The sequence below is a fragment of the Pantherophis guttatus genome, chromosome 7 (genome assembly GCF_059756535.1).
Source record: "Pantherophis guttatus breed Tessera chromosome 7, ASM5975653v1, whole genome shotgun sequence".
NCBI classification, from domain to species: Eukaryota; Metazoa; Chordata; class Lepidosauria; order Squamata; family Colubridae; genus Pantherophis; species Pantherophis guttatus.
This window is the reverse complement of record NC_142069.1, coordinates 35,119,996-35,134,376: the sequence shown is the minus strand read 5'-3', so window position 1 is coordinate 35,134,376 and position 14,381 is coordinate 35,119,996. Positions and strand designations below refer to the sequence as shown.

The 14,381-nt window shown below is 35.2% G+C and overlaps 1 protein-coding gene across 2 annotated transcripts in view; it reads right to left on the bottom strand.

Moving 5' to 3' along the window:
* The window catches only part of NUP205 (nucleoporin 205), a 46,567-nt gene extending 32,298 nt beyond the window's left edge, over positions 1-14,269 (bottom strand). Inside the window, exons 1-10 of one of the 2 annotated variants that reach the window (XM_034403377.3) lie at positions 13,659-14,269; positions 9,985-10,127; positions 8,335-8,506; positions 6,860-7,004; positions 6,213-6,372; positions 4,549-4,777; positions 3,497-3,661; positions 3,136-3,311; positions 1,821-1,937; positions 288-425 (exon numbers count right to left, since the gene is read on the bottom strand). In XM_034403377.3, coding sequence (XP_034259268.2) covers positions 288-425; positions 1,821-1,937; positions 3,136-3,311; positions 3,497-3,661; positions 4,549-4,777; positions 6,213-6,372; positions 6,860-7,004; positions 8,335-8,506; positions 9,985-10,127; positions 13,659-13,686 — 1,473 coding nt within the window. In that variant the 5' untranslated portion in view covers positions 13,687-14,269. The other variant, XM_087873951.1, reaches the window with a different exon arrangement.
* Between the last annotated feature and the right edge of the window lie 112 nt (positions 14,270-14,381).

Below are 14,381 nucleotides of genomic sequence, written 5' to 3'. Positions count from 1 at the left end.
CTAATGTGCATCTTATACGCCAAAGCATCTTATACTCTGAAAAATACAGTACACTTTAAGAAAATCCTGAAACTTAGACACTGGTATTTACAGAGGGGGTGGGAAAAGGGGGTTAGCAATCCACTCTAATTTCAATAAAAGGAGGTGGAGTGCAATAACTTCTTCTCAACAGGACTCTTCCTTTAATACTGGACACAGTCAACAAAGATGTTTCAAGAAAACTATCTAAATTAAATGAAGGCACTTCAAATCACAGGCATTCCAAATGAAAAAGTCATTTTTCTAACCTGACGCTGAGGTGGTCTTTGATGGGCTATCCCAAGATATGATCCTATGATAGTGGAGCTCTGCAGAGAGTCTGAAGGACACCAATATTCAAGAGCAAATTCCAGATTAAAGGGATCTTTCTTGTATAACTCAGCAATCTGTAAAGGAAGAAAAATTAAAAAAAAAAAGTATTTCAGCAAATGTACAGGTAGTCCTTAGTTAACAGCAATTAGGGTTGGAATTTCTGTTGCTAAACAATGCAATTATAAAGCATAATGTCATGTGACCACACCGAGGAATTTAACCTAATTCATATGCATGATCACTTAAATTTAAGTTATATGCTCTTTTAAAATCTGTGAATCTTTTCAGATGTTAATGAGCAATTATGATAAAGGTATATTATTAAAAATCTGTGGAATCTTTTCAGATTTTATTGAGCAATTATGATAAAGGTAAATTATTATTTGCTTAACACAACTTATAAAATAGACTATATTTTAAGGGATAAACTTACATTCATATATTCTACAGGCCAATACCGAGAAAGGCAGGAAAGAGAAGGATAATGAGAGAAACTAGGAAAACTAAAGAAAAGCATACAACAGAAAGCGAGAAAGATATCTCCCTCCATTGCCATTCTTTTGGCTATGTATAACACATTCGTTTTATGCCAAGAAAATATATCCCAAGAAACAGGAGCCAATCGAAAAATGTGTTGGCTTAATGAGAAGTAATTGCATATCATTTCTCCGTAAGCCAATATAGAAAACTCATTTTAAGAAATAAAGGGGAGATTAAGCCCTCTTATGTTACTTTGCTTCCAAAGAAAGTAGTCTATATATATAGCAAGAAAAACAAGCCCTTTGCTGTTCATAAAACAATTTCTTCTTCCCTAAAGTAATCATAGGAATGGAAAGCATAGTTAGACTTCACACCAAGCACAGCAATAGTAGTGCTTGGTGTGAAGTAGTGTTTCCCAAACTTTTTTACAATAAATTTATTAAAGGTTATAGTAAAAATAAAAGCCACAAAAACTACGAATTACTATTGGCTGGCGATTTTTGGGAGCTGAAATTTACACATCTTGAAATTGAGAAACGCTGCTGTAGACCCTCAAGCCCACATTCATAAACTTGTTTAAAGCAGAACTTCATAGACACAGCTACATAAACTATTTTATGGCAAAAAATGCAAGGCAATATTTGTACAGATTTGCTTACTGAAGAACAAAGAAATCAGGTATTTTGTCTGCTCTGAGGTTTAAATTCTAGGTGAGAGGGCAGACCAATTTTTCCAGAAACAAATTAAAAAAACATGGTTTAGTTACAAGACCTACTTCTGTTGCTTTCTTTATTCTTAAAATGTTGTGCCCTGAGGAAATTAGGTTAATAAAAAAGTGATTTATATAAACATACATATTTATATATACATAATATATACATAAATATATGTAGTTAAAAATAAATTTTTAAATAAATTTTAACATAAACATTTGCTGTGTTTTTTTTTTAAAAGAACAAGTACTATTAAAAACAAGAACATTAACTTACTAAAAGCATCAGATGTTCTAAATCCCTTCTAACAGATATAGGTGGTTCATTACCCATCTGTATACTCATATGAATCATACGAGCATCTTCATCAGCACGGTTTCTCAGTTGTTTCACCTATACAATTGGTCAAGCAAATAAAGAAAAAAAAATCTGTATAGTTTACCACCATTAACATTTTAAACTTGGACAGAATAAATGAACAAAAGGAAAGAGTATTTTTTTAACTAAACATGAGAACTATCCTGCTTGATTAGCTTAAGGCCTGTCTGAGTCCAGCATTTTGATCCAATCACTGGGTCCCTACAATTAGTATCCCAACCCAGAAATAATATTGAGCCGTAAGAACAATAACCTTTAACACTTATCCAGAGCCCTTTAAAGAGATTCGTATCTGTCAGTATGTAAAAAACACATTAATATATGAACATTTAACATACCCTATATATAAATAAGGCAAGACAAAACTTCTGACACTATTCTACATGTGGAAAATGTAGAAAATTAATCATACAATTATAACTCCCATTGAAATCAATATTCTATCTCTGAAATATTTTATATATAATCCAAAAGATTGTCCCAAAGGAGCTTTTTAAAAAGACAAGTGGACTTCCTTGTTTTTTCCTTGAAGACATTTTGATTCTCATCCAAGAAGCTTCTTCAGTTCTGACTGAATGGAATGGGGAATGGAAGGATTTATATTTCTTGCAGTCATCTGGTTATTAGCACTCTCTTTGAGTGTCATTAAGGCCACTTGGGAGTTTATCTGTGCCCTCAGGGTCACCTAAATCCATGTGAAAATGGGTGTTCCAAGGAGGTTCCATTGAAGACACTCCAGTGATTGTAAGAGGAATGTTGTAAAGAGTCAATGAACCGATAATCATTAAATGAGGACCATTTATAACTATAGATTAATAAAATATAACAATTTGAGTTATTCCAAAGAACTTAAATTCTGACTAGTTATATAAGAAATAGAGATGAAGAAAAATGTTTAAAGTATTTTAATATATTTGGAAAAGACACCTTCAATAAAAGTTATAGATTTTTTTCTTTTTAATTAAGCCTATATTAAGATGAATAGTCAAATAACAGATAAATTGTTATGCCTGAATATTGTTTGAAGGACATGTCTCATTCCACATGTTTATTTTTAAAACATCATTTTTTTCTGTTTTGAATCTTTTCTAAAACGTTTAGACGTTTAGACCATGAAAATGTTTTTCAAATCTGTGTAAAGAAATTACACTGAAATATTTGATCTATTTATATTCAAGATAAGTCTAACTTAGCTCTCTCCCATGAAACTTACTTTCATTGGCATGAGGGTAAGGAAATCTGTGATAAGGTTGTGGATTCTACGGATGTAAAATTCTTCCTGATAAAAGTTTTCTGCTCTCACTACAGATTCAGTGAGGAATAGAAAAACATTGTCTGCAATTGCTAACTCTGCCATTGCTTCATCAGCTTCAGTGAATTCCGCAAATGCTGCAAAGAAGAAAGAACAGAAGCATGTCATAACACATCATAACACATTATAATTCATAGGAATTATCAGTTAGCGCTGCCATTTTAATCAGTGGAATGTGTGCAGATCTGCTTCCTTCATTGAAATGAAGGTAGGGGAGTGGAATTGAGTTCCTTGACTAAATACCACTTTTAATCAAATTTACCTGTCACATCAGAGAAGTGTGAAATTCCACGCAAAGTTAGCGCCCAAGCTAACCTAACAGTAGCTTGAAGTCCTGGTAGTTTCCAAGGCCGAGATTCCTGAAGGCGTGTATGGATTGCTGCTATATACTGTCTCTCTGTTAGTAGCGGCAACTGGCGCATCAGTTCTAGAGCAACAATAAAAAGTATCTACCAATGAAATGGTCCAATTCCATTGAAAATTTAAAAAAAATACTTGATTTGTCTAATTTTATACCATATTAGATCATGGATACACAATGTTCAATGTGTATCATGACTGCGCTCAAGCATGCAAATCACATTATGGCTTAGTGTGGTACAGAAGCACAACCAGTAAAAAGTTAAATTCAGAGATAAAATAAAATGTACACTGGATTTCCGTTTTAACACAAATGGGAGTTTTATGAATAAATGCATAGCTCTTATTTAGTATTATACTTCTTTGAAATTTAGAGTGCAGTTCTCTGCCAAAGAAAAGTTCGCTGTAAAGTTAATTGACTAATGAAACATTTGATCATAAATTCTTCCAGTTTAGATTATGTTTATTTTTCAGAAGACTTTAGGCAGTTTTATATGTATGTAATAAAAATCAAAAGCATCCCCCATCTTCCCTATTGTTTTTGTGTTAATTTATTCAAGCTAATATTCTTCTGGTAGAAGTAATGACATTCTTTACCCCAAATTATGGAATTCAGAGTACAGGTAGTTTTTTACTTACGACCACAATTGAGTCCAGAGATTCTGTTGCTAAATGAGACATTTGTTAAGTGAGTTATATCTCATTAAATCTTGCTATAGTCTGCTCTAGTCTTGTTAGGAAGTAATCATTTCAGTATGCAAAAGTTGCTGAAGATTCTTCCCATATCTGAGAAACTATCCTTTTTTTAAAAAAACCTACCACAGACTCGTAGGAATATAGCAACTAAGATAAATATGTGAGCAATTAATATTTTATTTATTAAGACATTTAATTATAAATTAATGATGTATGAATGGCACATCTTTCAGTACCAATTAAAATGGAAAATATTACCGTCTCGATCTTCAGTGATTTGTTCCAGAAAGCTGACATCAAAACTATACAGAACAGCCAAAAGTAGTGCCAAGTTTACTCTGTCCAATGACCCATCAGCTTCTACAGTTATTTTCTCCAAATAACTAATAAGGATTAAAATATCATCACGACTTAGTGATGACTGGCAAGTCCAAACAAACAAGCTTTCAGACAATGCCTGCCGACACTCCTTGATAAGATCAGCAACCTAGTTCAAAATAAAATATTATTACAATTGCATAGGTATACAATTATTACATTTGAAAACATGCAATTTTATAATGTGCCATTCTATAACTGAACTAACAAAGATGCATTTAACACATAATAGCAGAGAAAGGAGCAACAGGATCAGCAAGAGACCAGTTCACTGCTAAGCCAAAATTGTTGTGACTTAGGCTGATCTCTGAGGCTAAGCAAGAAAGGCTTTGACTAAAATTAAGGAAATTGCCGGGGTATTACAGGGCTACTGGTGGGAATTGGAAGAAAGCAATGCTAAACCATTTCTGTGACACTTTCAATAAAATTGCATGGTAAAAATCGTCAGGAATTGAAAGCAGTATCATATTTTGTCTTAATAGAATAACAATGGGACTGAAGTATGAGAATTCAAGTTCAAACGTATAACACTAATTTGCAATTTAGTATACCATATATGGGTTGCATCTACAGTACAATATATATTTAAAACATTATATCTGTATGGTATATACACATACATTCGTATTATAAGAGCAAGAGACAACTGGCTAGAATCTTCCATGCAGTCATGTCACTCGATAACAATTTATAACAATATAAATTACCACAGATTTTAGTATTCAATTTATAACCATTGAATTAATTTCAAATTGGTGTTGGTTTGTGTCACACACACACACACACACACACACACACACACACACAGAGTATATAAATTATTCTTCCAAATACTGGAGAAGTTGTCAAAAAAAAAAAAAAAAAAGAACCATGATAAAATTACACTCTTTTGGCTAATTTTTTTGGGAGAGATAAATATCACTAAACAAAGAATTGAATGCTCTCCAGAGTTAGGCTTCTTGCATTTATTTACAGGCCAAACCATAAGTTCTTTAAAAATGAAGAACTGATTACTGTTACCTATTTAATTTTAGCAAAGCAATCATTGTGTGATATTGGAAAATTCTAGATAACATAACAATTGTGAATTAGAAAGACCTTTTCAATTGCCACATTAGGGGGAAAAAACCACATTTGTTTATTAAATTTATATGCCACCCATCTCACTGTCAAGCAGCTTGTAAGCATCATAAAAACAGAGATACAAAGATTAACTATTAATATTAAATTAATGAGACTTCAGAAGCAGGAACCACAATTTTATCAAATTTGGTTGCATTATTCGGTTTACCTTAATAGGAATAGGTTATACTTTAGTAAACTCTTTATTATAATAAATTTTCACATGTGTAGTAGCCATCTCTTGGTGCACATAGATCTTTTTTTAATTTGTATCTTTTTTTCTATTTACATGTATCTTGGATTTATGTTAATGTGGTTACCTGATACTGCTTGAAATTAAAAAAAATGATTTTGAAACTAATGCTACTTTTCTAATTGTATTCTGATATTAAAAGTATTATAAGTATTTTAAAATTAATTACCTCTTTGCGATGTTTCTCACTACCCAGGCCTCGCTCTTTCTGTAATTTTTCAAATTCAGCGTTCACATCAATTTGAGATACCAAAGTCAGAATTTTATGAGTTAAACCCTGCTCCATCAATTCATCTGTAAACTGTGTTGTTATAGACACCAACTCAGGACTGCAATTGAAAGAGACAGTTGTGTCATAACTCACTTTATTTTGGCATGCTGCTGAATGTTCCTCAGTACTGTAGAACATTAGAAATTAAGTTATACCAACAATATTAGGCTTTCAAGAGAACACATATATCTTTTTAAGTGATAAAAGTTGGAAAATTCACATGGAAAAATATTCAAACTGGGTATCCTTCACATAGTTTAAAAATGATGTAAACTGCTGTACTACCTCAGCCTTTTTTAACTCATTAGCCTCCTGCGTGTATAGACTAGACACAATAGAGCCAAAATGGAGATGTCAAAATAAAGACTATTGAGGAAGACAAAAAGATCAAAACAATACATAATATACTATATAACTACGTAATACTATATGCATACTATATAAAATAGATGCAATTTTCCCTTCGATTGCAAAAATCAGGCTTTGAATATCCAAGTTCAAAATAAATACGCTGCTAACATCTAAGGTTTTTGCTGAAGACAGACCTGAGCTCCAGTGTCCATGTCTTGCCTCGTCGAGACTGGATAAGTGTTCTCAATGAATTTGCAATGCATCGCTTTCCATCCCAGTATAAGAGAACAGCTACTAAACCCCTAGTGAGACCTGGAAAACGAGGCTGCTGATGTTCTCCTAAAAAGGAAAATAAAGTTGCAGTCACATATGAGGTCACAGTTCTGATGCTTTTCATTTTCTTATTTCTCCTGTACCCAGTTTCAAATAATAGGGATGGGGAGCAGAATATATGGAATATTCCTTAATAAAATGCTCATGTTCACCTCTGACTCAGTCCTCTCCAATTTTGTTCCCATTATTAATATTCTAAAAACAGTAACTAAGGGGCAGCCCTCTTCTCTGCCATGTATAAACTGACTCTGCATCATGGTATTTTTTTCCAATTCCTACAGAAAAAAATTAGAAAGAACAACCAATTTCTCCATCAAAACTGGAAGTGTGACAACTAAGCACTTCACAATACCATTATAGGTCAGTAATAGAGCATGTAGGTTACACAGTAAAACATTCCTGTATCCTAGCTCTATTTCACTATAGTTAGTAGCCTTTCTCTACTATTTCACTAGTCACTATACATGTACTTTCAAGTTGCTCTTAGTAAGCTAAAAATAAATGCTTTTAAGGCTTAAAGACACACAAAAAAATAAGTCACTACTTTTCAAAGCAACATATTATTTAAAATTGTTATTAAAACACATGATTTTAATATTATATTGTGTTTTTACATCCTGTAAGCCACCTTCAGTTGCCATGAGCAAGTAATTGTATAAATATATAAAATAAATAGTAACTGGCTTTTGGTAAGAAAGTTATATGGGAATATTTTTCAATCTAAAAGTTTTTATGCATATTCTAGGATCTTCTCAGCCTTCCTAGCTTATTTTACTAGTACAATGAGTCAAATACAACCAACAATTCCTTCTGGATACCTAGTTAATATTTAACTATACTTAAAGCTGGACATATAATATAACATAACCCATATGTATTTATTTTCATTTGAAAAAATTATATGCTGCCCTTCAAAACAACATTTTCTCAGGGCAAGTTTGCAATATTTGAAAATCATATATGAAAATGCATAATGTACATACAATAAAAGCATGGGCAGACACAATTTTAAACACTGTACTGAAACAAGTGTAAGCATTAAATATTAAATACTTTTATATGTTTAGATGTTAGTAAAGTTTTAAAACATCTCTCTCTCTAGTTATTAAAAAAAAGAGATACTAGCCGTGTCTTGCTCAGGAATTTTCTAATCCACGGTTGCTGGATTAGGTTACTACTTTTGCAGAAAAAACCATTATTCCTAGCAAGCACTGCATCTCAGCATAGGAAAGTACCTGGAACAAGATGCTTGATATGCTTGAGCATTTGGCATTTATAGGAATTCTGAACAGAATCAGAAAATAAAAGAAGTGACAGTTGGGTCTCATCACATTACCAGCCAGGAGAAGTTCAACAGCTGCCAATTCTCCAATATCAAAAAGATCACTCAGAATAAAGGCCTCTTTGATGAGCTGTTCTGGTAACAATCGGGTTCCCTGTTGGCCTTGGATAGCAACTCCCTCCGTATTTGCTTTCTGAACTTTTTCATGCTGTTGGGCATTCTTCGGCTGCAAAATAATTTTTAAAAAATGCTTAATTATTCTCAAAGATACATTGAAAATTTTTTTAGTAAAATACAGCTGCAAAGTATTGTACTAGGAAATACAAAACGCACTATTTTATGGATAAAATGTTCTACGAGAATGCTGAATTAGTCTACTTTTCTTCTGGAATGCATCAGAATGTGGTTGGGTAATTTGAAAATTTGGTAGAAAAGTAGACCATTTCAGTATCTCCCTTAAAATTCTGCCCATGAATGAATTCTGCAAATGTGCATGAAATATTTTAAATCACTGATCAGACTCCAATATATTTCACATTTCCAACATCTTTCATACAGTAAAACAATCTATAACTGATTTAGATTGACTGTGATTGTACATTGTACTATATCAGGGGTATCAAACTCGATTTCATTGAGGGCCGCATCAGGGTTGTGTTTGACCTCTGGGAGCCGGGGTGGGCGTGGCCAGTTCAATGTCACTCGTGTTGGGGGTGCCTGTGGTGGCCTGAGTGCTCTGCCAGAGAAACAGGCTCCCGAGCTCAGTTTTCAGCTGCCATGGCCTCCTACAAACTTCTGCCAGTGAAAACGTAGCTTGGGAGTCCATTTACACTGGCAGAAGCACCATAGACCAGTCCTTCGCTGTTTCCAGGGTAGCCCCGCGGGCCAGATCTAAGTACCCCATAGGCCAGATCCGGCCCTCGGGCCTTGAGTTTGACACCCCTGTACTATATTGTAATAATGTGTACTTAATTTTGGATTGTTTTTAGGTCTCTACTCACCATGCTCTGTGAAGTATGGATTATTGGTTAACACGTATATAAAATATCCTGACTATGTGTACCTAACACATATGCCTTATTTGATGGAAAATATAGAACTGCATACTGTTTTGCAAGGTAGTATCTAGATTAGATATCTCAGTTTCCATAAAATATACAGGTATATTTAGAGTAAAACTTATCTTTGCTCACACTTAAACATACTATCCAAAATGTGCCAAAAACTGGCCAATATCTTTGTCATTAACAGGGAATGCTGAATGTGGCATAACTAAGATTAACTTTGCTAACCTAACCCATCATCATGATGGGTGATGGATATCAATATGTACAGGCCCCATCTTCTCAATTATAGGACAGCATTTTGCTTTTCAACAGGTCATTCAGCTATTTTCTTAGCACAGAAATCATTATTTTAGTTATTGGCCTAATCTATTTTTCTCAAGTGATCTGTCATTTCCCGTTTAACTTGACTGCACTGGGCAATTACATTCTTCTTTAAAAATACTACCAAAAATCCCTTCTCCTTATCTAATATCAGTTTGTGATGTAAATGTCTGCAATATTATTAAAATACTTCATTCTGACATCATTATATAAAATTTTAATTCAAGTAAAATACAAAAAATACTTTAAGGAACAAGAATAATGCCTACATAACTCTTTTTTTACACACCTGCTAATAAAATAAAAGTTTGTTTACCGGATTTCTGAAGAGTGATATAAAATCAGCTTTGTGTTTCTTTAAAATCTGGTCAAGAAGATGTATTGCTTCAGATTGCCTTTTCCATATAGCATTAACCACTGCCTGCCAAATGTCTTTGTATGGCCCCCACAAACTGGCAGCTGAAAATAATACATGTTGCAATTAAATAAAATTACGATAAAACATTGCTACATTATACAACACTTACAAAAAACATTTAAATTACATTAATTATAAGTGATGGCAGTAGCAAGAGTTCAGCTGCCCCATAGATACCGGTAGCAACAACAGTAACGATAAGTGATAATAATTGCTTTTGTCATAAATAGCCACATCTTAAATGAGATTACAGATAGTTCTTGCTTAACAACTGCCCTGTTTAATGACCATTTAAAGTTACAAAGATGCTGAAAAAGGAACTTTACTACCAGTTCTCACACTTATGAACATTGCAATGCCCCCACGGACATGTAATTAATTTTGGATGATTTGCAACTTGTAAACGCCCATCACAGCATCCCACAGTCACCACTAACATTTGTGCGTTCATAGCCAGCTGCCAAAAAGCAGAGTCGATGAGAAAGCCAGCAGTAAAATTATAATTTGTGGTCAGATGATGTCTTGCTTAATGATTGTATCACTGAGCAACGGAGTAGCCAGTCCCAATTGTGATTTTTAAGTGAGGATTGCCTATATATTATTGTCTTGGCTTTTCTTACCATTGATAAACACAACAGAATAGTTCATGCTTCACAAACCAGTAACTGAAGCATTAAAGGATGGTATGTTCATATGAAATTTAGGTGGTCCTCACTTATTGAGCATTTGTTCACCGATCGTTCACTTAGGACAGAATTGAATCAGTGGCATTTAAGATCAGCCCTCAAAGTTCCAGCTGTGGCAGCTTCCTGGCAGTTAGGTGACCATGATCTGGGTGACCTTAGCTGCTGGTTTCCACAAGTAAAGTTAATGGGGTATCGAGCAGGTTGCAAATGGTGATCATGTGACCTCACACTTAATAATGGTGCAGGATTTGCTTAATTACATCAACTGAGACCAATTTTAGCAGTTAACTGAAGACCACCTGCATACAAATTTCATTGTGTTATTGATAGCTCATATCCACCACACAATCTTCTACACCAAAAGAAAATTTCCAAAGTGCCTGGGAATTGTCAGCTGATGTATTTGTATTTATTTATTGAATTTAGATGCCAGCCATCTCACTGTTACAGTGACTGTGGATGGCTTACAATATGATAAAAATGTAAAAGAAAACAAAATGATTAAAATTAAGACAAATAAGAAACTAAAACCCAAGAGGACAAACGACATGGGGTGGGGATATTCTCTCTACCCTGTGGGCCACCAAGCATCTTATTGGGGGTCCAGGCCAGCTGACAGAGCAAGTTTTAATGCTCCTTTGGAAGGCTAGGAGTGTTCTAGAGAGTAGGGATCACAGCAGAAAAGGCTCTTCTTCTAGACCCTGCCAACTGAAATTCTTTGGCAGATAGGATCCTAAGTGGAGAATGGGACGGGCTAGTCCCACTGAGGTGAGACAGCTCCTGAGATATCTTGGGCCCATGCCATAAAATGACTTAAAGGTAATGATCATCGTCTTGAATTGGACCCAGAAGAAAACTGGCAACCAGTATAGTGTTACATGTACCACCAGAGGGGCCTCCAAAACTATCTGCACTGCTGCATTCTGAACATGTTGTAGCTTCCAAATACTTTTCAAAGGTAGCCCCATGTAGAGCGCAACTTAAATTTCAAATTATTTCACATGTTGTTTTCTAACAAAAAAAAAATAGGATACAGAATTTTAAGTAGCACAAAACTCATAAATTACTATCATCAGTGAAGATCCCAGGCATTTCACTGGGATTTGCACGTGTTTGCAGATATTATGCCAAACTATTTCCCATAAAGAAAATAACCAACACATAAAACACCTCTACAACCTGAATTAAGAACTGAAGAGATTAAAAAAGCCATAGTCCCCAATTGCCATACTAATTCATAACAAAATAACAATCTAGTTTAGTAACACTAAAATAAACAACATCAAAAGCCAAACACTATCCTCTCTTAGTCTTGCTGTTTTCGGTTTGCATTCCTTCTCTATCTATGAAGCAACAATAAGTGACATATAGAATGTTATTCCTTACTTGCTTCATGCTCTTTTCTGAACATATCTTTGAAGTGAGAACCAGAAAAAAGCAGTGGCCAAGCACAGCTCTTAACACCACCCCAATATTGCAGTGAAATCAGGGTGGCACCTTCCCAATATTATGATTATTTGTCAATAGTGTTTTCTCTACTCTGCCTCAGAGGTGGATTATGAACTTCTATCAGCCTGAGAACACTTGGCTACAGACATATTGACTGTCACATTCCAAAATTGGGTGAGGGAAAAATCAGACACAAAGGATTTGTGTGAGTTAAGGTCTCAAATGATGGTTTACAATTCTACAAAGCTCAAGGATGTTAGCCCTTACACATTTTATCATTCCAAAATTGCACACACAAAGACAAATGAAAATATTGACTCCACTCATAAAAAAGTGCCTATGTTCTCTGATGTCCAAGACAGGATGTATAGATACGTAGTCCTTGATTTATGACCACAATTGAGCCCAAAACTTACGTTACTACGTGAGACAGTTGTTAAATGAATTTTGCCCCATTTTACAAACTTTCTTGCCACACTTGTTAAGTGAATTACTACAGTTATTAAGTTAGTAACATGGTTGTTAAGTGAATGGCTTCCCTATTGATTTTGCTTATCAGGTGGTCGCAAAATGTGATCACATGACCCTGGGACACTGCAACTGTCATAAATGAAGACAGTTGCCAAGCGTTTGAATTTTGATCACATGACCATGGGGATGCTGCAGTGGTCGTAAGTGGGGAAAATGGTCGTAAGTCACTTTTTCAGTGCCACTGTGATTTTGAACGGAAACTAAATGAACTGTTGTAAGTCAAGGACTACCTGCATTGTGGCAAGGAAAAAAAACCACTGTTCCGCTGACAATCAAAATAACCTAAGGACAATAATTCAGATTTCCTCTGAACCTTCAAAGAACGTTTAAGAATTCGAATTTTCATCACAGAAGAACCTCTTTAAAAAAAAAAAGAACTCTAGATCTGCTCTCGGTCGCCATTATTTATATTGTTTTATGTTGGTTTTTCAGGTACTGTGTTATTAGAGAGTAGCTTTCCCCACTTTCTCCGCCGCATTAGTCAAAACATATTGATTTAGATAAATTTGATTTTTATTTTATTTTTTTTGGATTGGGAGCCGCACCAAGTTCGGTGTAAAATCGGCGGCTCTTGCTAGATCCAAGGGATTATTTTTTTCCGGTGCCGTAAACAGTTTAGATCCAAGACGAAGTGCAAGGAAAGCAGCAAGCCCGTAAATCTTCCTGGAAGCAGCTGTTCTACTCACTTTTTGAGCCGCTAAGTTAAAAAAAATTGCGCGAAGCAAAACAAAAAAAAAAAAAAAAGGAGTGAAACCCATTCATCTCGAAGGAAGGTCGCCTTAAAATGATTCAATAGTTTCCCATAAATGAGGGAGAAACCGGGCGCGACTTGTACCGCCTTCAAGGGAAAAAAAAGACGCCCGAAACCAAACCACCGTTTCTCCTCTCGCCCTCGAGCCTCCCTACCTGAAATTACCGCCAACGGCGCCGACATCTTGGACGCTCCCTCACGCGAGGCCCGCGCTCCTCCTGCCCGAAGGCCCAGAACTCCACACGGGGCAACCTCTGAGATTGCCCGGTAGCGCTATTAATCTTCCGACACACCAATTGAGGGTGCAAGAATAATTCCACCTCCTGCTTGCTTCCACAGCACGGTTAGCGGATGGTCCCTTTGGCTCGTTAAATAAAAATCGACATTTTTTTTTTAAAAAAAATTTTTTTTAGCAGTAGAGTGATAGCCACATGCCCAACAATTAAGAAAAAATAAATAAATCAGGCCCTAGAAGTAACGAATGCTGGGAATTGTAGTTCGGCCCAACGTTGATATAGAAGCGCGGGAAATTGAACGAGCCTTGCAACGTAGCGGTGGGGGATGGGGGGGGCAAATCTCATTCGTTGGCTGAAACGATGATGCGGATTGCTCCACAAAATATGGCATTTTGTTCAAAAGTATGGATAAGAAAGTCGATTATATAAAAAATATATATTTTGTACATCAGAAATCAACAAGAGATTGATTAGCACTGGGGTCTCTATTCCAACCTTGGCCACTTTAAGCCTGGCGGACTTCAACTCCCAGAATTCCCCAACCAGCAAAGCTGGCTGGGGAATTCTGGGAGTTGAAGTCCGCCAGGCTTAAAGTGGCCAAGGTTGGAATGGAGACCCCTGGATTAGCAAATTATAGCCTAT